General features: G+C 56.0%; 1 protein-coding gene across 4 annotated transcripts; it reads left to right on the forward strand.

Annotated features, from left to right (window-relative positions):
- The first annotated feature begins 7,192 nt into the window (after positions 1-7,192).
- On the forward strand, positions 7,193-23,115 carry LOC141051519 (secreted frizzled-related protein 2-like). 4 transcript variants are annotated; one of them, XM_073548466.1, is made up of 4 exons: positions 7,193-7,349; positions 10,657-11,186; positions 15,967-16,044; positions 17,411-23,115. In XM_073548466.1, the coding sequence occupies exons 2-4, from the start codon at positions 10,694-10,696 to the stop codon at positions 17,713-17,715; spliced, it is 876 nt and encodes a 291-aa protein (XP_073404567.1). In that variant the 5' UTR covers positions 7,193-7,349; positions 10,657-10,693; the 3' UTR covers positions 17,716-23,115. The 4 variants fall into 4 exon arrangements, with proteins under 4 accessions (XP_073404567.1, XP_073404570.1, XP_073404568.1 ...); XM_073548469.1 differs by lacking the exon at positions 7,193-7,349 and adding an exon at positions 7,776-7,797; XM_073548467.1 differs by lacking the exon at positions 7,193-7,349 and adding an exon at positions 8,018-8,040.
- Positions 23,116-24,106: the final 991 nt, after the last annotated feature.

Below are 24,106 nucleotides of genomic sequence, written 5' to 3' on the forward strand. Positions count from 1 at the left end.
CTCATCTCTCATATCCTCCCTGTCTCACAACCCTAAACAGCTATTCAATACTTTCAATTCTCTCCTCTGTCCCCCAGCACCTCCTCCCTCTCCACTCATCTCAGCTGAAGACTTTGCCTCATTTTTCAAGCAGAAGATTGATAACATCAAAGACAGTTTTGGTTGACAACCCCCAGAGCCCTTCCTCCTAACTGTCCAACCCTCCTCCTCCAAAACCAACTTCTCCACCATTTCAGAAGATCAACTCTCCACTCTACTCTCAAGATCACATCTCACCACCTGTGCATTTGACCCGATCCCATCCAACTTCATCCCAAACCTTACCACAGTCTTCATCCCAACCCTAACCCATCTCTTCAACCTATCACTAACAACTGGTGTTTTCCCCTCAAGCTTTAAACATGCCTCAATCACACCTATCCTCAAAAAGCCTTCACTTGACCCATCCTCTGTATCCTCTGCCTCAAAATACTGGAACAACACGTCCATCTTGAACTGTCCTCTCACCTCTCCTCTTGCTCCCTCTTCCACTGAAATTGCCCTAACTAATGGATCCTAGTTAATGATAAACTTACCTGGAGCACCCAGTTCCAGTCAGCGGCTGCTAAAGCAAACAGGATCATGGGGTACATTAAAAGAGGTCTGGATACACATGATGAGAGCAATATACTGCCTCCGTACAAATCCCTGGTAAGACCGCACATGGAGCACTGTGTACAGTTTTGGGCACCGCTGCTCAGGAAGGATATAATGGAACTAGAGAGGGTACAAAGGAGGGCAACAAAATTAATAAAGGGGATGGGGGAACTGCAAAACCCAGAGATGAGAAAAATTAGGATTATTTAGTCTAGAAAAAAAGATGACTGAGGGGCGATCTAATAACCATGTATAAGTATATAAGGGGACAATACAAATATCTCTCCAAGGATCTGTTTATACCAAGGAAGGTGATGGTCACAAGGAGGCATTTTCTGCTTCTGGAGGAGAAAAGGTTTTTCCACCAACATAGAAGAGGATTCTTTACTGTTAGGGCAGTGAGAATCTGGAATTCCCTGCCTGAGGAGGTGGTGATGGCGAACTCAGTCGAAGGGTTCAAGAGAGGCCTGGATGTCTTCCTGGAGCGTAACAATATTGTATCTTACAGTTATTGTTATGTTCTTTAGAAGGACGTAGATCTGGGGATTTATTCTGACGGAATATAGGCTGAACTGGACGGACACATGGCTTTTTTCGGCCTTGCTGTGTTACCATGTTAAGGTCACCAATGACCTATTAACCACCAAAGCCAAGCGACACTACTCTGTCCTCCTCCTCCTGGACCTGTCCTCTGCCTTTGACACAGTGGACCATTCCCTATTATTACAGACCCTCTCATCCCTCGGCATCACAGACTTGGCCCTATCCTGGATCTCATCATACCTAACAGATCGTACATTCAGCGTCTCCCACTTGCACACCACCGGCTCACCGCGCCCCCTATCTGTCGGAGTCCAGCAAGGTTTAGTCCTAGGGCCCTGCTCTTCTCCATTTACACCTTCGGCCTCGGACAGCTCATATAACCTCATGGCTTTCAGTATCACCTCTATGCTGATGACACACAGATCTACTTCTCTGGACCAGATATCACCTCCCTGCTAACCAGAATCCCACAATGTCTGTCCACTATTTTTTCCTTCTTCTATGCTAGAATTCTAAAACATAATATGGACAAAACAGAATTAATCATCTTTCCCCATCTCACTCGACCCCCCTAGCGGACCTATCCATTGCCTCTGGGTTATCCTTGACACTGATCTCTCTTTCAAACCACATATCCAAGCCCTTTCCACTTCCTGCCGACTTCAACTCAAAAATATTTCCCTGATCCGTACATTCCTCAACCAAAAATCTGCAAAAACCCTAGTCCAAGCCCTCATTATCTCCCGCCTTGACTACTGCAACCTCCTGCTCTGTGGCCTCCCCTCTAACACTCTCGCACCCCTCCAATCTATTCTAAACTCTGCTGCCCGACTAATCCACCTGTCCCCCCGCTATTCCCCTGCCTCTCCCCTCTGTCAATCCCTGCACTGGCTCCCCATTGCCCAAAGACTCCAGTTCAAAACCCTAAACATGACATACAAAGCCATCCACAACCTGAGTCATACACAGCCATCCACAACCTGTCTCCTCCATACATCTGTGACCTCGTCTCCCGGTACTTACCTGCACACAACCTCCGATCCTCACAAGATCTCCTTCTCTACTCCCCTCTTATCTCCTCTTCCCACAATCGCATACAAGATTTCTCTCGCGCTTCCCCCCTACTCTGGAACTCTCTACCACAACATATCAGACTCTCGCCTACCATGGAAACCTTCAAAAAGTACCTGAAGACCCACCTCTTCCGACAAGCCTACAACCTGCAGTAACCACTGATCGACCAAACCGCTGCACGACCAGCTCTACCCTCGCCTACTGTATTATCACCCATCCCTTGTAGATTGTGAGCCCTCGTGGGCAGGGTCCTCTCTCCTCCTGGACCAGTCGTGACTTGTATTGTGTAAGATTACTGTACTTGTATATATTATGTATACCCCTCCTCACATGTAAAGCGTCATGGAAGAAATGGCGCTATAATAATAATCTATTTATATAATTGCCTTGTAATGTTTTCATTTCCTGTTCTGTCCAGATGTCACCGTATCCCAGAATTCCAAGAGGAGGAAGTTCACCGACCGCCATATTGGGACACCCAAGTGATGGGTATCTCAATATGGAAACTGCTGCTGGTACCAACCTATTGCGCGGTATCACCAGCGGAACACCGTCGCACCACACACACATACACACACTATATGCCGTACGCACCACACACACTCACTCTCACACACTCACATTAAAGGGGTTTTCCCACGAGCGAAAGTTCATTTTAAAAATTGTCTGTGTCTGGCCGTGTACGGAGCATACCACATCTCCTGGGCAGGGGAGGAAGCAAAAGACAACACTGACATTACAGCAGGGGATCACAGAGGATACATTTTGTGAGGTAAAATATTTCACTGACTGTTTTTAAACAATATTTTACCTCACAAAATGTATCCTCTGCGATCTCCTGCTGTAATGTCAGTATTGTCTTTTGCTTCCTCCCCTGCCCAGGAGCTGTGGTATGCTCCGTACACGGTCAGACACAGAAAGAGATAGTGGATAGGTGGGTGAGCACATGGGGGGAGAGATTCTCAACGTTACAAAACCTGTCCCCATCGTGACATTACCGCCCTCCCGATGCGATAGTATTGGGCCTCCATCTAGTAACAATAATAATCAGGCCTGGGTGTTGCTAGGGAATGTGACCTCAGCTTCCTAAAGACGTGATAAACCACAGTTAATTTATGTTTTAAGAGAGGAGAGGGTTATTTATTTTTCACACAGTGCCCTGTAGGTTTGGACTTCTTTTTCACCTTAAGGCCGGAGTCACACTACAGTGAGATACGGCCGAGTCTCGCAGGCTAAAACCAAGCTCTGGCACCGGCACTCCGGAGCGCAGCGTGCAGCTCCATGTATTACTGTGCGCCTGCACGCTCCGCTCCGGAGTGCCGGTGCCAGAACTTGGTTTTAGCCTGCAAGACTCGGCCGTATCTCGCTGTGTGTGATCCCGGCCTTATAAGCATCTCCTATGTGACATATATACAGCAGTCTCACAGAGATCATTATGAATCTAATCTACCAGATCACATCCCAAGTAACCGACCAGACCACAAAGATAGCGGTGAGGCAGCCATGGACCCGCCGGATAGCGGTGAGGCAGCCAATGACCTGCCGGATAGCGGTGAGGCAGCCACGGGCCCGCTGGATAGCGGTGAGGCAGCCACGGGCCCGCTGGATAGCGGTGAGGCAGCCAATGACCCGTCGGATAGCGGTGAGGCAGCCAATGACCCGTCGGATCGCGGTGAGGCAGCCACGGGCCCGCTGGATAGCGGTGAGGCAGCCAATGACCCGTCGGATAGCGGTGAGGCAGCCAATGACCCGTCGGATCGCGGTGAGGCAGCCACGGGCCCGCTGGATAGCGGTGAGGCAGCCAATGACCCACCGGATAATGGTGAGGCAGCCATGGATCCGCCGGAGAGTGGAGAGGCAGCCATGGACCCGCCAGATAGCGGTGAGGCAGCCAATGACCGGTCGGATAGCGGTGAGGCAGCCATGGACCCGCCGGATAGTGGAGAGGCAGCCAATGACCGGTCGGATAGCGGTGAGGCAGCCATGGACCCGCCAGATAGTGGAGAGGCAGCCAATGACCGGTCGGATAGCGGTGAGGCAGCCAATGACCCACCGGATAATGGTGAGGCAGCCATGGATCCGCCGGATAGTGGAGAGGCAGCCATGGACCCGCCAGATAGCGGTGAGGCAGCCAATGACCGGTCGGATAGCGGTGAGGCAGCCACGGGCCCGCTGGATAGCGGTGAGGCAGCCACGGGCCCGCTGGATAGCGGTGAGGCAACCATGGACCCGCCGGATAGTGGTGAGGCAACCATGGACCCGCCGGATAGCGGTGAGGCAGCCACGGGCCCGCCGGATAGTGGTGAGACAGCCACGGGCCCGCTGGATAGTGGTGAGACAGCCACGGGCCCGCCGGATAGCGGTGAGGCAGCCACGGGCCCGCCGGATAGCGGTGAGGCAGCCACGGGCCCGCTGGATAGCGGTGAGGCAACCATGGACCCGCCGGATAGCGGTGAGGCAGCCACGGGCCCGCTGGATAGCGGTGAGGCAGCCATGGACCCGCCGGATAGCGGTGAGGCAACCACGGGCCCGCTGGATAGTGGTGAGACAGCCAATGACCCGTCGGATAGCGGTGAGACAGCCAATGACCCGCCGGATAGCGGTGAGGCAGCCATGGACCCGCCGGATAGCGGTGAGGCAGTCAATGACCCGCCGGATAGCGGTGAGGCAGCCATGGATCCGCCAGAGAGCGGTGAGACAGCCAATGACCCGCCAGAGAGCGGTGAGGCAGCCATGGACCCGCCAGAGAGCGGTGAGGCAGCCATGGACGGTGGACCCGCTGGGTCCTATATAAACGGATGAGCGGTCCCCTTACTAACACACCAGACATCAGTGAGGTCACAAATAAGACTGCCCCTCATTCTGGACAGCAAAGAGGCCCCAAAAAGACACCAAAAGGTCCTGGTCAGTAGGGAGACTGTCTGGTTGGTCTCCCTGGCTGCTGCCCCTGCTCTTCCTCATGCTTTACACTGCAGCGCTGACGTGCAGCAGGTCAGTACATGGAGAGAGGATGGTACAGTTAGTGGAGCTCCAGGAGAGGCAGCCTGATGGGGGTGATAGTCCGAGAATCCAGCTCTGGGGCACAGATGTGAGATTACACAGGACAGAGTCCTCTCATGACACTGCTCCTATTCTGCACAGCTGGAGGGGCAGCAGCCATGTCCCACCCGGGGGAGCGGCCCAGGAGGGCAGGAGGCGACATGTCCCACCCGGCGGGGGGCGGCCCAGGAGGGCAGGAGGCGACATGTCCCACCCGGGGGAGCGGCCCAGGAGGGCAGGAGGCGACATGTCCCACCCGGCGGGGGGCGGCCCAGGAGGGCAGGAGGCGACATGTCCCACCCGGCGGGGGGCGGCCCAGGAGGGCAGGAGGCGACATGTCCCACCCGGGGGAGCGGCCCAGGAGGGCAGGAGGCGACATGTCCCACCCGGCGGGGGGCGGCCCAGGAGGGCAGGAGGCGACATGTCCCACCCGGCGGGGAGCGGCCCAGGAGGGCAGGAGGCGACATGTCCCACCCGGGGGGGAGCTGCCCAGGAGGGCAGGAGGCGACATGTCCCACCCGGGGGAGCGGCCCAGGAGGGCAGGAGGCGACATGTCCCACCCGGCGGGGGGCGGCCCAGGAGGGCAGGAGGCGACATGTCCCACCCGGGGGAGCGGCCCAGGAGGGCAGGAGGCGACATGTCCCACCCGGGGGAGCGGCCCAGGAGGGCAGGAGGCGACATGTCCCACCCGGGGGAGCGGCCCAGGAGGGCAGGAGGCGACATGTCCCACCCGGGGGGCGGCCCAGGAGGGCAGGAGGCGACATGTCCCACCCGGGGGAGCGGCCCAGGAGGGCAGGAGGCGACATGTCCCACCCGGGGGAGCGGCCCAGGAGGGCAGGAGGCGACATGTCCCACCCGGGGGGCGGCCCAGGAGGGCAGGAGGCGACATGTCCCACCCGGCGGGGGGCGGCCCAGGAGGGCAGGAGGCGACATGTCCCACCCGGCGGGGGGCGGCCCAGGAGGGCAGGAGGCGACATGTCCCACCCGGGGGGCGGCCCAGGAGGGCAGGAGGCGACATGTCCCACCCGGCGGGGGGCGGCCCAGGAGGGCAGGAGGCGACATGTCCCACCCGGGGGAGCGGCCCAGGAGGGCAGGAGGCGACATGTCCCACCCGGGGGAGCGGCCCAGGAGGGCAGGAGGCGACATGTCCCACCCGGCGGGGGGCGGCCCAGGAGGGCAGGAGGCGACATGTCCCACCCGGGGGAGCGGCCCAGGAGGGCAGGAGGCGACATGTCCCACCCGGCGGGGGGCGGCCCAGGAGGGCAGGAGGCGACATGTCCCACCCGGGGGGCGGCCCAGGAGGGCAGGAGGCGACATGTCCCACCCGGCGGGGGGCGGCCCAGGAGGGCAGGAGGCGACATGTCCCACCCGGGGGAGCGGCCCAGGAGGGCAGGAGGCGACATGTCCCACCCGGGGGAGCAGCCCAGGAGGGCAGGAGGCGACATGTCCCACCCGGGGGAGCGGCCCAGGAGGGCAGGAGGCGACATGTCCCACCCGGGGGAGCGGCCCAGGAGGGCAGGAGGCGACATGTCCCACCCGGCGGGGGGCGGCCCAGGAGGGCAGGAGGCGACATGTCCCACCCGGGGGAGCGGCCCAGGAGGCGACATGTCCCACCCGGGGGAGCGGCCCAGGAGGGCAGGAGGCGACATGTCCCACCCGGGGGAGCAGCCCAGGAGGGCAGGAGGCGACATGTCCCACCCGGGGGAGCGGCCCAGGAGGGCAGGAGGCGACATGTCCCACCCGGGGGAGCGGCCCAGGAGGGCAGGAGGCGACATGTCCCACCCGGCGGGGGGCGGCCCAGGAGGGCAGGAGGCGACATGTCCCACCCGGGGGAGCGGCCCAGGAGGCGACATGTCCCACCCGGGGGGCGGCCCAGGAGGGCAGGAGGCGACATGTCCCACCCGGGGGAGCGGCCCAGGAGGGCAGGAGGCGACATGTCCCACCCGGGGGGCGGCCCAGGAGGGCAGGACCCCGCCGCCGTGTCCGGGCGTGTAGTGGCGGTGCAGGCAGTGAGCTGTGCCGGCGTCTCCTCCGCGGCTGCTGCCCGGGATCTGCAGGTAAGTCCCCGGCTCTGAGTGATGGCTTCTAGCTGGGACTCCCGGCCCTTGGGTTTCCTGTTGTTGCGAACTACAACTCCCAGCATGAGGTCCGGGCTGGCTGAGGGTTGTAGCTGTTTCCCTGGGCTGCAGCTTCTCCTGTCAGTGAGTGGGAGGTCGTGTCCATCCAGCGGTGGAATCCCGCGTGGATCTCGCCCCACAGCTCCGTGTGGTCCCGGACAGCGCAGTGTGACGGACCCGCAGCTGTGGAGATGTATCAGCTTTATCCTGCTGGGAAAACCATCCTGACATTTTGTGGTTTTGCCCCATTGTTGGCTGTTTGCTGTGTGGGGTCTCAGCCGGGGTGACGGGGGTCCCACTGACAGAAGGGACCCTCCACTGTACCAGCGGTGGTGCCCCCGATAAGTCTCTAATAGTATCCGTCTTTTGGGGCCTCCAGGGCCCGGGGGTGAGTGCAGCCCCTGCAGCTATTGTACTCTCTCCCCGCAGTCTAATCCCCCTAGATTCCTCTACGAGGGTCTGTGCAGACGATCAGTGATCGGCAGCGCTCTGGACGCAGCACATGTCCGCCGCCGTCTATTGAACGCAGGTGACTCCTCTGTAATCACTGAGCCGTGCGGATTCACCGCGTCCAGTGCATTGTACAGGTGACTGCAGTCTGGTGACACGCACCGCATGTCCGTCTCCACGGGTGAGCCGCAGGCGAGTCTGGACATAGAGTGGGCATGGGATGTCTGGAAATCTCATCCACTATGCTGTGACGTCTGGACGCTGCACAAGTACACAGTGTCCGACCCACAGCGTGGACTGACCATGGGAACGTACCCTACGACACAGACGCCCGTGGACTGTGCTGCAAAGAAAGAGGTGGTGTCCTGCTCCACGCTCTCTTCCCGTCCCATTCCATCCCACGCTCTCGTCCCTTCCCACGCTCTCGTCCCTTCCCACACTCTCGTCCCTTCCCGCGCTCTCGTCCCTTCCCGCGCTCTCGTCCCTTCCCGCGCTCTCGTCCCTTCCCGCGCTCTCGTCCCTTCCCGCGCTCTCGTCCCTTCCCGCGCTCTCGTCCCATCCCACGCTCTCGTCCCGTCCCACACTCTCGTCCCTTCCCTCGCTCTCGCCCCGTCCCATTACATCCCACTCTCGTCCCGTCCCTTCCCACGCTCTCGCCCCGTCCTGCGCTCTCGCCCCGTCCCGCGCTCTCGCCCCATTACATTCCACGCTGTCGTCCTGCTCCCAGCACCGGCGTCATTGTGGGGGCGAGCGCTGTAAGATCCAATGAGTCTCCCTCCACACTGTAGACACTAGCCCAGCCGGGTCACTAAATACCCCGTACGGTCCTGCACTATAATCATTTTTCTGTTGAGGCGGGAGGTGCGCTGTCATTATAGCACAAATCATAATGGCTAATGTGGATGGTGAAAGGCAGAGGGATGGAGGAGGAGGAAAGAGTTATGGATGACAGCAAGGTCTGGAGGAGGACAGGAACCTGGAGGAAAAGGACATAGGTGGTCTGGAGGAGGATGGAGAAGAACAGAGGAACCTGTAGAAAGATGAGGACAGAAGAACCTAGGGCCTGGATTAGGAGGAGGATGGTGGGGTCTGGAGGAGGACAGAGTAACCTGGAGAAGAAAGAGAATGGAGGAGGACAGAGTGTTTAGGAGGAGGAAGAAAATGGAGGAGGACGGTGGAACCTGCAGGAGAACAGAGAAACATGGAGGAGGACAGAGGAACCTCAGGTCTGGAGTTGGAAGAGGACTGAGGAATCTGGAGGAGGGCTAAGGAAACTAGAGGGGGACAGAGGAACCTGGAGTAGGAGAAGTACATAAGGGTATGGAGGAGGACATAGGGGTATGGAAGAGGATGGAGAACAGAGGAACCTGGAGGAGGATGAGCACAGAAGTACTGTACCTAGGGTGGGAGCAGGACAGAGAGGTTTGGGGGAGGGGGAAGGAGGTGTTTGGAAGAGGAGGTGGACAGAGGGATCTGGAGTAAGGACATGGGAACCTGGGGTCAGGAGAAGTAGGATGGAGATAACTGAAGGAGGACAGAGGAGGAGGTGGATAGAGGAACCTGGGGTCTGGAGTAGGAGGAGAGGTCTGAAGGCAGACTGGGGGATTTGGAAAAGGATGAAGAAACCAGGCGGAGGAGGTGGATAGGGGAACCTGGAAGACAGAGGAAGAGGGGGGCAGAGGAACCTGGAGGCGGGAGACTGATGATCCTGAGGGAAGATGAGGAGGGAACCAAGGAATTTGGACTGGGGGGTGGGTCAGAGGAACCTGGAGTAGAAGGAGGGGACCGAGGAATCTGGAGGAAGAGGAGGAGATGGGAACTTGTAGCTAGACGAGGTCTGAGGAACCTGGAGGAGGAGGACTGAGGAACCTAAAGGGGAGGACTGAAGAACGTGGAGGAGGGGTGACAGAGGGAGGAGGAGGAGGACAGGGGAACCTGTGCACTTCTGGCCTGGGACTCTCCAATGACATTGGCAATGGGTGGACAGTGGACACCCCTCTTCATCAGACAGTGCTCACATTCTTCCATGGAGACTTGAGTTTAGACAGGATCTGAGGATGTTGGGAGAGTAGTACGGGGAGAAATGCACCATGCAGCCCAAATCTCTGACAATTTCTGGGGGCAGCCCCTATTCTTGAACACTATACTTTCATAGGGTTTCACCACATTCACAGGTTTTCCCATTGGTGAAGAGCGGGTTGTTTGTCCCTCATCCACCGAAGAGCAATCACTTAACGGGCAATAAGTTTCCCGCTGAATTATACGGACTGAAAAGCCCAGTAAGCGGACCTCCAGTGTACGTGCGATGGGGACAACGGCAGTACCCCTCTAAAGTGATGGGATTTGGAGACCACCCTACACTACGTGCCAGGAGTCTGCGCCTGGTGTATACATCGCTGACGTGCATTGTGAGAATTTCCCCATTTTCTGCAGTTGTTGAAGAGATAAGTATTTATGCGGAAATATTGGAAACAGTCAGCAATCTTGTGGCCAGAACTTCCTATAATTAGGGAGCTGCAGCATTGTGGTCTTCTGTGCTCCCGGGGTCACTCCAGTCTATGCTGCCGCTCAGCCGCGAGATGACCGAGTTCCTTGTATAGTGGTGGGTCAGTAAGAAGCTGCCGTGGTAGGACATGAGGGCGTCCTCCAACAAATGGCGGCCATGTTTCCATATACATTACTGTGTCAGTCTGTACTGCTGTACTGACATTCTGTTCATGAATCTGGAAGCTCAGGATGAACATCAGGTGCTCTAATGCTTGTGAGATTTTCATTTTTGTGTTTCTTTATTTCCTAGGTTTCCCTGTGAACCATAGAATATCCTTGCCTTGATCATGAGGGTCCTTTTGTCCGCCGAGCTCCTGATGGGGGTGGTTGTCCTCCTGCACCCCGCCTCAGGATTTCCTTTTATTCTCACCCAATTGAGCACCCGTAAAAGCAGCTGCAAGCCGGTGCCAAGCAGTATGACCCTGTGCCATGGGGTGGGCTACAGCGAGATGCGGCTGCCCAACCTACTAGGACATGACACCATGAAAGAGGTTCTGCAGCAGGCAGGCTCCTGGGTACCCCTTCTCACCAAGCAGTGCCATTCAGACACCAAGAAGTTCCTGTGCTCCCTATTTGCCCCGGTGTGCCTCAGTGACCTGGAGGAAGCCATTCATCCCTGCCGATCCCTATGTGAGGAGGTCCGAGACGGCTGCACACCCGTGATGGCTGCTTTTGGGTTTCCATGGCCGGAGATGTTTAACTGCTCCCAGTTTCCAGAAGGGAACGAGCTGTGTGTGCCCCCTGCTGGCATGGAGGACAAGATGCCAGTGTCAAAGGAAGGTAAGTGATCGTAGGGAAGTGAGCGTGGCACAGCCGGTAAGTGACCAGGAGGATGTGAGCGTGGCATGGCCGGTAAGTGACCAGGAGGAAGTGAGCGTGGTACAGCCGGTAAGTGACCAGGAGGATGTGAGGATGGCATGGTCAGTAAGTGACCAGGAGGAAGTGAGCTTGGCACAGCTGTAGGTGGCTGGGAGGATGTGAGGATGTCGTGGCTGGGAGGATGTGAGCATGGCACAGCCGGTAAGTGACCAGGAGGAAGTGAGCGTGGCATGGCCGGTAGTGGCTAGGAGGATGTGAGCGTGGCACAGCCGGTAAGTGACTAGGATGATGTGAGCGTGGCACAGCCGGTAAGTGACCAGGAGGATGTGAGCATGGCACGGCCGGTAAGTGACCAGGAGGAAGTGAGCGTGGCACAGCTGTAGGTGGCTGGGAGGATGTGAGCATGGCACAGCCGGTAAGTGACTAGGAGGTGTGAGCGTGGCACAGCCGGTAAGTGACTAGGAGGTGTGAGCGTGGCACAGCCGGTAAGTGACTAGGAGGTGTGAGCGTGGCACAGCTGTAGGTGGCTGGGAGGATGTGAGCGTGGCACGGCCGGTAGTGGCTAGGAGGTGTGAGTGTGGCACAGCCGGTAAGTGACTAGGAGGAAGTGAGTGTGGCACAGCCGGTAAGTGACCAGGAGGATGTGAGCGTGGCACATCCGGTAAGTGACTAGGAGGAAGTGAGCGTGGCACAGCCGGTAAGTGACCAGGAGGATGTGAGCGTGGCACATCCGGTAAGTGACTAGGAGGAAGTGAGCGTGGCACAGCTGGTAAGTGACCAGGAGGATGTGAGCGTGGCACATCCGGTAAGTGACTAGGGGGAAGTGAGCGTGGCAAAGCCGGTAAGTGACTAGGATGATGTGAGCGTGGCACAGCCGGTAAGTGACCAGGAGGAAGTGAGCGTGGCACAGCTGGTAAGTGACCAGGAGGAAGTGAGCGTGGCACAGCCGGTAAGTGACCAGGAGGATGTGAGCGTGGCACATCCGGTAAGTGACTAGGAGGAAGTGAGCGTGGCACAGCCGGTAAGTGACCAGGAGGATGTGAGCGTGGCACATCCGGTAAGTGACTAGGAGGAAGTGAGCGTGGCACAGCTGGTAAGTGACCAGGAGGATGTGAGCGTGGCACATCCGGTAAGTGACTAAGGGGAAGTGAGCGTGGCAAAGCCGGTAAGTGACTAGGATGATGTGAGCGTGGCACAGCCGGTAAGTGACCAGGAGGAAGTGAGCGTGGCACAGCTGGTAAGTGACCAGGAGGTCTTATATTTAGAGACTCTATAGCGACGGGGTCTGTTCCACAGGACTGGTGCATAGAAAATGTGGTACCAATATTCAAAAAGGGCTCTAAAAGTGACCCTGGAGATTATAGGCCAGTGAGTCTAACCGCTGTTGTTGGTGAGATATGTGAAGGGTTTCTGAGGGATGTTATTCTGGATTATCTCAATGAGAATAACTGTGTAATGCCATATCAGCATGGGTTTATGAGGAATCGCTCCTGTCACACCAATCTAATCAGTTTTTATGAAGAGGTAAGCTACAGACTGGACCAAGGTGAGTCATTGGATGTGGTATATCTTGATTTTTCCAAAGCGTTTGATACCGTGCCACACAAGAGGTTGGTACACACAATGAGAATGCCGGGTCTGGGGGAAAATGTGTGTAAATGGGTAAGTAGCTGGCTTAGTGATAGAAAGCAGAGGGTGGTTATAAATGGTATATTCTCTAACTGGGTCGCTGTGACCAGTGGAGACCGCAGGGGTCGGTGTTGGGACCTCTTCTCTTCAACATATTTATTAATGATCTGGTAGAAGGTTTACACAGTAAAATATCGATATTTGCAGATGATACAAAACTATGTAATGCAGTCAATGCAAGAGAAGATAGTATTCTGCTACAGATAGATCTGGATAAGTTGGGAACTTGGGCCGAAAGGTGGCAGATGCAGTTTAACATTGATAAATGTAATGTTATGCACATGGGAAGAAGGAATCAATATCACCATTACACACTGAACAGTAAACCACTGGGTAAATCTGACATGGAGAAGGACTTGGGGATCCTAGTTACTGATAAACTTACTTGGAGCAGCCAGTGCCAGGCAGCGGCTGCCAAGGCAAACAGGATCATGGGGTGCATTAAAAGAGGTCTGGATACGCATGATGAGAGCATTATACTGCCTCTGTACAAATCTCTGGTAAGACCGCACATGGAGTACTGTGTACAGTTTATGGCACCGGTGCTCAGGAAGGATATAATGGAACTAGAGCGGGTACAAAGGAGGGCAACAAAATTAATAAAGGGGATGGGGGAACTGCAAAACCCAGAGAGATTAGCAAAATTAGGATTATTTAGTCTAGAAAAAAGACGACTGAGGGGCGATCTAATAACCATGTATAAGTATATAAGGGGACAATACAAATATCTCTCCGAGGATCGGTTTATACCAAGGAAGGTGACGGTCACAAGCGGGCATTCTCTGCGTCTGGAGGTTTTTAAACCAACATAGAAGAGGATTCTTTACTGTTAGGGCAGTGAGAATCTGGAATTCCCTGCCTGAGGAGGTGGTGATGGCGAACTCAGTCGAAGGGTTCAAGAGAGGCCTGGATGTCTTCCTGGAGCGTAACAATATTGTATCTTATAGTGATTAGGTTCTTTAGAAGGATGTAGATCTGGGGATTTATTCTGACGGAATTTTATAGGCTGAACTGGACGGACTAATGTCTTTTTTCGGCCTTACGAACTATGTTACTATGTTAAGTGAGCGTGGCAAAGCCGGTAAGTGACCAGGAGGAAATGAGCGTGGCACAGTGTAAGGATTCCCAAGGGTGAACCCACTGGACCGCGGCAAGCGAACCTCCCCTGGGCGAGCGGACCAGGTGGACCACCCCCTATACAGGGAGCGTTTGGGACAGGCCCAGGGGAAACTACTCACCACGGCAGCTGGTACCCGAGGACGGAGGTGCACAGTAGAGGGTGCAGCGGGCAGGCGGAAGGATGAGCAGGACTGGAACCGGCAGGACTGGAGGCCAGGAACGGAGGCTGAAGGATACAGGCAGGCAAGGCTGGAACGGCAAGACACGGGTCAGACGCAGGGCACAGGCTGAACACGGAGACGAGATGGCGGGCACTGGGAGGAACACAAGGAACGGTTAGACAGGAAGCACGAGGAAAGGGTAAGAGCAGCAGGGAAAAAGGCAGGCAGGCTGGAGCCAGAGTCACAGAGAGAGGAAGTGACGATCAGGCGGTGAGCTGGAGGAAGAGGCTGCCTCTTATAGAGGCAGGAGTTTCCGGGTCAGGTCAGCAGGGTCAGGAGGGTGGGGAGAAGGCCTGGCTTGGCCTGTAGTGGGACCTGGAGCGCAGGGTGCGCATGCGCCCCGGGCCGAACGCCGGGACAGAGCGCGGGGTGGAGGACAGGCGTGCAGGTGAGCGCGCGCCCGCCACGGGAGCACGCCGGAGGCGGCAGGCGCACCCAGCGCGGGGAGAGGCGGCAGCAGGAGCCGAGGACGCGGCGGGAGCGGCGAGTGTGGAGCCGGCGGTGAGCGTGACACACAGCTGGTAAGTGACCAGGAGGATGTGAGTGTGGCACAGCTGGTAAGTGACCAGGAGGAAGTGAGCGTGGCACAGCTGGTAAGTGACCAGGAGGAAGTGAGCGTGGCACAGCTGGTAAGTGACCAGGAGGATGTGAGTGTGGCACAGCTGGTAAGTGACCAGGAGGATGTGAGCGTGGCACAGCTGGCAAGTGACCAGGAGGAAGTGAGCATGGCACAGCGGGCAAGTGACCAGGAGGAATGAACTTGGCATGGCCGGTAAGTGACCAGGAGGAAGTGAGCGTGGCATGGCCGGTAAGTGACCAGGAGGAAGTGAGCGTGGCACAGCGGGCAAGTGACCAGGAGGAAGTGAACTTGGCATGGCCGGTAAGTGACCAGGAGGAAGTGAGCGTGGCACGGCCGGTAAGTGACCAGGAGGAAGTGAGCGTGGCACAGCCGGTAAGTGACCAGGAGGAAGTGAGCGTGGCACGGCTGGTAAGTGACCAGGAGGAAGTGAGCTTGGCACGGCTGGTAAGTGACCAGGAGGAAGTGAGCGTGGCATGGCCGGTAAGTGACCAGGAGGAAGTGAGCGTGGCACGGCTGGTAAGTGACCAGGAGGAAGTGAGCGTGGCATGGCCGGTAAGTGACCAGGAGGAAGTGAGCGTGGCACAGCGGGCAAGTGACCAGGAGGAAGTGAACTTGGCATGGCCGGTAAGTGACCAGGAGGAAGTGAGCGTGGCATGGCCGGTAAGTGACCAGGAGGAAGTGAGCGTGGCACGGCTGGTAAGTGACCAGGAGGAAGTGAGCTTGGCACGGCCGGTAAGTGACCAGGAGGAAGTGAGCGTGGCATGGCCGGTAAGTGACCAGGAGGTGTGAGTGTGGCACGGCCGGTAAGTGACCAAGAGGAAGTGAGCGTGACATGGCCGGTAAGTGACCAGGAGGATGTGAGCGTGGCACGGCCGGTAAGTGACCAGGAGGAAGTGAGCGTGGCACGGCCGGTAAGTGACCAAGAGGAAGTGAGCGTGACATGGCCGGTAAGTGACCAGGAGGAAGTGAGCGTGGCACGGCCGGTAAGTGACCAGGAGGATGTGAGCGTGGCACGGCCGGTAAGTGACCAGGAAAATGTGAGCGTGGCACGGCCGGTAAGTGACCAGGAGGATGTGAGCGTGGCATCGCTGGCACCAGTCCATCATTTTCATGTTCTCCCGTCTGGTTTCAGAGCTCCCTTGCTCCGCCTGTCACAGTCCCACTGACACAGAGAAGGAGTTCCTGCAGGATTTTTGCTCCCGGGACTTTGGTGAGTTGTTACAAATAAAGTTTATTGAACTGCAGATCTGCGAAGCCAGACAATAATACTAAAGGGATCCACTGACCCGACCGCTCCTGTCTCCTTACAAAATCTGGAAATGTTCTTGCCTAAGGGATACAATTAGCCACAATTGACCAGCCCATAGGGAATCAGACAGGAGCCCAAGAGGAGTGAGACCACCTCCCTGCTGTATAGTGCAGAGTCATGTGACTTCTGTCTGCTCTGCTGAATGGCTGAGAGGTGATGGGGAGGAGCGAGAGAAGGCAGCGGCCAATCACCTGACAGTTTATTGGTGAACAGTATCTAATCCTATCCTGTGTGATACTGACTGCTGAGCCGTGTATCTAATCCTATCCTGTGTGATACTGACTGCTGAGCCGTGTATCTAATCCTATCCTGTGTGATACTGTCTGCTGAGCCGTGTATCTAATCCTATCCTATGTGATACTGACTGCTCAGCCGTGTATCTAATCCTATCCTGTGTGATACTGACTGCTGAGCTGTGTATCTAATCCTATCCTGTGTGATACTGCTGAGCAGTGTATCTAATCCTATCCTGTGTGATACTGACTGCTGAGCCGTGTATCTAATCCTATCCTGTGTGATACTGTCTGCTGAGCCGTGTATCTAATCCTATCCTATGTGATACTGACTGCTGAGCCGTGTATCTAATCCTATCCTGTGTGATACTGACTGCTGAGCTGTGTATCTAATCCTCTCCTGTGTGATACTGACTCCTGTGTGATACTGACTGCTGAGCCATGTATCTAATCCTCTCCTGTGTGATACTGTCTGCTGAGCCGTGTATCTAATCCTATCCAGTGTGATACTGACTGCTGAGCTGTGTATCTAATCCTATCCTGTGTGATACTGTCTGCTGAGCTGTGTATCTAATCCTATCCTGTGTGATACTGACTTCTGAGCTGTGTATCTAATCCAATCCTGTGTGATACTGACTGCTGAGCCGTGTATCTAATCCTCTCCTGTGTGATACTGTCTGCTGAGCCGTGTATCTAATCCTATCCTGTGTGATACTGTCTGCTGAGTCGTGTATCTAATCCTCTCCTGTGTGATACTGTCTGCTGAGCCGTGTATCTAATCCTATCCTGTGTGATACTGACTGCTGAGCCGTGTATCTAATCTTATCCTGTGTGATACTGTCTGCTGAGCTGTGTATCTAATCCTATCCTGTGTGATACTGACTGCTGAGCCGTGTATCTAATCCTTTCCTGTGTGATACTGACTGCTGAGCCGTGTATCTAATCCTCTCCTGTGTGATAGTGACTGCTGAGCCGTGTATCTAATCCTGAGCACTACTTCCCCATCATTTCCTGCTTGTTGCTCTCGTCCTCAGCCATGAAGGTGACTCTGCGCTCGGTGTCGTCCGTGGAGGGGGACGCTATGGTGGTCCCGGAGGTGAGAAGCCGGACGGTGTATAAAGCCAAGGGCTGGACGGAGGAGGAGCTGAAGAGGACGGTCCTGTGGCTGACAGACGGAGACAACTGCGTTTGCCCGGAGCTGCAGGAGCCGGGGGCCACGGTGCTGGTCCTGGGGCATCGGGCAGATGACCGGCTCGTTATCTCCTGGGTCAGGAAATGGCAGAAGAGCGAAAAGGAAATGAAGAAATTCTCCAGGACGGTGCGGAAGCTCCAGTGTTAGACCCAGCGGAGAAGGGGGAACACCCATCATGTGTAAAGCCCACTCTCATCATCCTCACGAGGGCCCGCAGGGCGTGGACCATGACCCCGGATCATTATAATGTCCCCGCCTACACATCATCATAGCTCCTCCCCATAGGATGGTGCAGTGGGTGTGGCCATTAAGGGAGGAGCCTGTTCATAGTTCTGGAGGCAGAAAAACGGAAAACGGCCTGCGAAATGTGTGGGTTCAGGATTTGAATTTTTTAGGGAAAAAAGTCAGCTATTTAAATGGCTAATTATGTTATGTAATAATGGAAATAAGCAGGATGAGGATATGAAGATTTACAATATTTACATGTGCCTGTCCCTTTAAGAGACATTTCTCCCTTTATAGCAGGAGCCTTATGACCTGACCCTTAAAGGTATACTTTAGAGAACTCGTATAAAATACCGATAAGGGATTGGAATTCACTGGAGGAGACCTCCCTTTGCATCGTACTCCATTTTTCCTTCAGGGGCGCTGCAGTGGAACTGTAAACTTACTGCTGGCTTCTTCCAAAGATTACAGCTGATTTCTGGAGGCCCCCATATGCTGGAGGAGACGCATCCGGTCCTCGTATGCAGGAGGAGACGCGTCCGGCCCCGTATGCAGGAGGAGACGCGTCCGGCCCCCGTATGCAGGAGGAGACGCGTTCGGCCCCCGTATGCAGGAGGAGACGCGTCCGGCCCCCGTATGCAGGAGGAGACGCGTCCGGCCCCGTATGCAGGAGGAGACGCGTCCGGCCCCCGTATGCAGGAGGAGACGCGTCCGGCCCCCGTATGCAGGAGGAGACGCGTCCGGCCCCCGTATGCAGGAGGAGACGCGTCCGGCCCCCGTATGCAGGAGGAGACGCGTCCGGCCCCCGTATGCAGGAGGAGACGCGTCCGGCCCCCGTATGCAGGAGGAGACGCGCTCCGGCCCCCGTATGCAGGAGGAGATGCGCTCCGACCCCCGTATGCAGGAGGAGACGCGCTCCGGCCCCCGTATGCAGGAGGAGATGCGCTCCGACCCCCGTATGCAGGAGGAGACTTGTTCTGCCATCCTCTGCCCCATGTCAGTGGTGTGAACTCTGCCTGACAACCTCGCTTGTTACATTGTATCCAGTGTATCCATGGTAACCAGTCTGATTGTACTGCTGCACACAGCTCAGGCTGATCCCAGGAATTCATTTATATGGAAAAGCATATGGAACAATTGTCAGCTGATCAGGGGATGATGGGGGTTGTGCTCTGTACATTCATAAACCTCAAGTCAGCGCCCAGTCGTCTCATTCACTTTCTTGGTCTTTGGGGACCTTTCTGCGTGGGGTCCGTGGCCCCTGGAATATACTGTCACCAGGTTTACATGTTTACATACGACCTCCCGGTAATACACCTCACCTGCTCTTGCTCACTGTCAGGGAATGGTAACATTCTTATTTATATCCAAAGCCAGAAAACCCCTCAGACCTAAGAGTTACCACAGCAAGGGTTTGTTACAATGGATCAGTGTAGATGAGAGCAAGCAGCCCAAAGTCCAGAACAGAAGAGAGATTCGCACTGCTCCTTCATCCTGGGGGCCGAGTGGTCAAAGCACCACCATCATGGTCATGGCTGTTCTGTCCCTGGTGCAGGGTGGTCAAGAATTTTCTGTCTTGACAGGTCATAGCTGTTGGGTGCTGTGTGGTCAGGTATATTTTGTCCCAGGTGCCAGATAGTCAGGACAAGCTCTGTCACGGGTACTGGATGGTCAAGACTCCTCCGCTCAGGGTGCATGATGGTCGGGTGCAGAGTGGTTGTGGCTCCTCTGTCCCTGGTGCTCAGGGATCTTCCGTCCCAGGTACCTGGTGGTCTGGGCTCCTCCACCCCTTGTACCTGGTGGTCTGGCTTCCTCCGTTCCAGGTGGCTGGTGGTCAGCGCTCCTCCATCCCAGGTGTCGGGTGGTCAGGGCTCCTCCGTCCCGGATGTCGAGTGGTCAGGGCTCCTCCGTCCCAGGTGTCAGGTGGTCAGGGCTCCTCCGTCCCGGGTGCCTGGTGGTCAGGGCTCCTCTGTCCCGTGTGTTGGGTGGTCAGGGCTCTTCCTTCTTGGGTGACAGGTGGACAGGCCTCTGTCCTTGCTGACTGGTGGTCAGAGCTCCTGTGTGCCTGGCGATCAGGGCTCCTCTATCCCTGCAGCCGGGTGATCAGGGCTCCTCCGTCCCAGGTGTCGAGTGATCGTGGCTCCTCCGTGTCGAGTGGTCAGGGCTCCTCCATACCGGGAGTCTAGTGGTCTGGGCTCCTCCATCCCGGATGCCTGGTGGTCTGGGTTTCCCCGTACCGAGTGCCTGGTGGTCTGGGCTCCTCCGCACCGAGTACCTGGTGGTCTGGGCTCCTCTGTATCGGGAGCCTGGTGGTCAGGGCTTCTCTGTCCCACGTACCGGGTGGTCAGGACTCTTTCTTCCTTGGTGACTGGTGGTCAGGGATCCTCCAACCCACGTGGTTAGGACTCTTTGTTCCCAGGTGTTGGGTGGTCAGTGCTCCTCCATCCCAGGTGTCAGGTAGTGAGGGCTCCTCCATCCCGGGTGCCTTGTGGTCAGGGCTCCTCCGTCCCGGGTGCCTGGTGGTCAGGGCTCCTCCGTTCCAGTGGCCTGGTGGTCAGAGCTCCTCTGGTGCCTGGTGTTCTGGGCTTCCTCAGTCCCAGGTGCCAGGTGTTCTGGCTTCCTCCGTCCCAGGTGCTGAGTGGTTTTGGCTCCTCCGTCCCGAGTGTCTGGTGGTTAGGGCTTCTCTGTTCCATGTGTTGGGTGGTCAGGGCTCTTCCTTCTTGGGTGAAGGGTGGCAGGGCTCCTCTTTCCTTGAGGATGGGTGGTCAGGGCTCCTTTTTCCTGGGTGCTGGGTGATCAGGGCTCTTCCGTCTCCGCTGCTGGGTGGTCAGGGCTCCTCCGTCCCGGGTCCCTGGTGGTTAGGGCTCCTCCGTCCCGGGTCCCTGGTGGTTAGGGCTCCTCCGTCCCGGGTGCCTGGTGGTTTGGTCTCCTCCTTCCCGGGTGTTTAGGGCTCCTCCGTCCCGGGTGCCTGGTGGTTTGGTCTCCTCCTTCCCGGGTGTTTAGGGCTCCTCCGTGCCGGGTGGTCAGGTCTCCTCTGTCCCAAATGATGCCTGGAGGTCAGGGCTCTTCTGTCCCGAATGCCTGGTGTTCAAGGCTCCTCTGTCCTGAATGCTTGGTGATCAGGGCTCCTCTGTCCCGAATGCCTGGTGGTCAGGGCTCCTCTGTCCCGAATGCCTGGTGGTCAGGACTCCTCTGTCTCAAATGCCTGGTGGTCAGGGCTCCTCTGCCCCGAAAGCCTGGTGGTCAGGGCTCCTCTGTCCCGAATGCCTGGTGGTCAGGGCTCCTCTGTCCCGAATGCCTGGTGGTCAGGGCTCCTCTGTCCCGAATGCCTGGTGGTCAGGGCTCCTCTGTCCCGAATGCCTGGTGGTCAGGGCTCCTCTGTCCCGAATGCCTGGTGGTCAGGGCTCCTCCGTCCCAAGTGATGGGTGGTCAGGGCTTCTCTGTCCCGTGTGCCAGGTGGTCAGGGCTCCTCCAACCCAGTTGGTCAGGACTCTTTCTTCCTGGGTGATGGGTGGACAGGACTCCTCTGTTGTTGGTAACTTGGTAACGGGTGGTCAGGGCTCCTCCGACGTGGGTGGTTAGGACTCCTCTGACCCGAGTGTTGGGAGGTTTGGACTCTGCTCCTTTACTACCTTCAAACCTCATTTCTTTGTTACACTAGAAAGTTAGTAACCATTTCTTATTATTTGCAATGGGTGGAGATTTCAAGAACGTACCCTGGATTGAATCCATCTTGCTCTGTTCTTTTTCTATGTCATCCAGGAACCAGAACGTCTCTGGACCATAGAAACAATGTGAATCTCACCGGCGAGCAGAGTGCTGACACCCAGGCACTACATGGGTTAAGTCCTGTGTCAGTTCTGGTAGTGCCCCCTTCCCTGCTGTGTGATGCAATGTAACGCCTTGTCTCCAGTTTGGGATTAATATTCCATATTTTGTGGGTTGGGGGGGCGCTTGGCTGGAGGTCCCAGCCCATGATGGTGGCTCCTGGGGCTTATTAAACTTCCATTTCTTTCCATATTACATTGGTTCCTTTGGCTGCAGCCCCTCCCCCACTCCTCACCCCTCTTATATTTGGGATATTAATTCGGAGCAGATGTTTGGCTGAACAGACGCCACTTGTGATGTCATCGCCGCTCGCCACAGACAACAACACTGGGTCAGTGATTGGCGGAGGAGGGGGTCTTAAACATATTTCCAAAACAGAACTGGATCCCTTGGGACGCGTTGGCCCCTCTCCTTCCTGAAAAGAACCCCCATCCCCAGGTGCCAAACGGCCAGCAACATGTGACTTTATGGATGATTTCAGCCCCACCTGATTCTGGTCACAGGCCGATACCCCTAGCGCCTCTAGTGGCCTGTGGGTGTAATCTCCCCGGATGAGACCGCCACCTTGTGTTTTCCATCTGGTAACTGACCCTGTTCATAAAGTTCAGGAGACTCTTCAAGTCCAACAACAACAATGCAAATGGGATCCTAGATGTGACGGCGGGCACCAGTGTAATAGATGTGGCCCTTGTGGTCCCAGTGCCTCCCGGCTACCCATGGCTCTGCCGTTATTTTCCATAGTCTAGAATAGATTATGGCAGAAAGCCTAAAAACATGGCAGCTTCCTTCCATACACCGTTCCTCCCTGGCCACAGGTTTTGTGTGGGGTCACCGCTTACCATTCACCTCAATGAAGCTGAGCTGCAGTACCACACACAACCTGTGGACTCGGGTGGCGCTGTTTATTGAAGAAATCAGCCATGTTTTTGGAACATTGGACAGCCCTTTTAGCGCCACTGGTCCCTGCTGCCATCAGTGCACTTTTGAGGTGCTATAGAGATTTTACAGGTTTTAGTTGTTGGGGGCCTGAGAGGCGAGACCCCTAGCGATCAATGAAATAAATGAGCAGAAATGATCGTCAGCGGCTGAAAACTCGTTTCGTTTCCACTTAATCCTTCTTTCATCTCGGAGGAGAGCAGACCTCAGCTGAGCGCATCTAAGCATTTGCTTTTTCGATTGCTGTGGGGTCTCAGCACCCGGGGACCCCTCACCGTTCAAAATCTCTGACGTGTAACTTGTGATAAATTTTCTAACACTGCAGTTTCACTTTAATAAACATATTCCTAACCTTTAAGTGGCAAAGGGGTGGAGCATAACATGGAAATCTCATTTTGGGGGGTCTTTGTGTTATGCTCCGCCCCATCAGGTTCTGTGGCTGGTATTAAACAATGTATCAGTTTTTCCATTAATGTTTCTTTACATGATGGACATTTTTCTTAACCCTTTCCTAATTGCCAGACTCATCATATTTGATTAAACCGATCATTAAACTGACGTCGTCCTGAACTTTGTTCGGTCAATATTCCCTGACAATAAAGAGTACAACAGGACGGTTTATGATGCACTCTGGGCCAACACTTCACAAGCACTGTGCTGAAGGGGCAACCATCAGAAGAGCAGCACCGTGGCTCAGGGGCTAGCACTGTACGGTGGCTCAGGGGTTAGCACTGTACGGTGGCTCAGTGGTTAGCACTGTACGGTGGCTCAGGGGCTAGCACTGTACGGTGGCTCAGGGGCTAGCACTGTACGGTGGCTCAGTGGTTAGCACTGTACGGTGGCTCGGGCTAGCACTGTACGGTGGCTCAGGGGCTAGCACTGTACGGTGGCTCAGTGGTTAGCACTGTACGGTGGCTCAGTGGTTAGCACTGTACGGTGGCTCAGTGGCTAGCACTGTACGGTGGCTCAGGGGCTAGCACTGTACGGTGGCTCAGTGGTTAGCACTGTACGGTGGCTCAGTGGTTAGCACTGTACGGTGGCTCAGTGGCTAGCACTGTACGGTGGCTCAGGGGCTAGCACTGTACGGTGGCTCAGGGGCTAGCACTGTACGGTGGCTCAGGGGCTAGCACTGTACGGTGGCTCAGTGGTTAGCACTGTACGGTGGCTCGGGCTAGCACTGTACGGTGGCTCAGGGGCTAGCACTGTACGGTGGCTCAGTGGTTAGCACTGTACGGTGGCTCAGTGGCTAGCACTGTACGGTGGCTCAGGGGCTAGCACTGTACGGTGGCTCAGTGGTTAGCACTGTACGGTGGCTCAGTTGTTAGCATTGTTTTGCAGCACTGGAATCCTGCGTTACATCCCACAAAGGACAACATTTGCAAAGAGTTTGTATGTTCTCCCAGTGTTTTGCGTCGGTTTCCTTCAGGTACTGTGCTTTTGTGCTTTTCTCCCATACTCCAAAGACATATTGATAAGGAACGATTCTGAGCCCCAGTGGGGAGAGTGATAATTATGTACAGTGCGGTGGAAATATCACCTTTATAGAGAA

The sequence above is a fragment of the Dendrobates tinctorius genome, unplaced genomic scaffold (genome assembly GCF_039654945.1).
Source record: "Dendrobates tinctorius isolate UK_male_01 unplaced genomic scaffold, ASM3965494v1 ptg000157l, whole genome shotgun sequence".
NCBI classification, from domain to species: domain Eukaryota; kingdom Metazoa; phylum Chordata; class Amphibia; order Anura; family Dendrobatidae; genus Dendrobates; species Dendrobates tinctorius.

Excerpts from the sequence above, each read along its gene's own strand:
- LOC141051519 (XM_073548466.1), top strand. The coding sequence starts at position 10,694 with ATGAGGGTCCTTTTGTCCGCCGAGCTCCTGATGGGGGTGGTTGTCCTC. Across the intron at positions 11,187-15,966 it reads GATGCCAGTGTCAAAGGAAG|AGCTCCCTTGCTCCGCCTGT; the intron begins GTAAGTGATCGT and ends GTCTGGTTTCAG. Across the intron at positions 16,045-17,410 it reads TTTTTGCTCCCGGGACTTTG|CCATGAAGGTGACTCTGCGC; the intron begins GTGAGTTGTTAC and ends TCTCGTCCTCAG.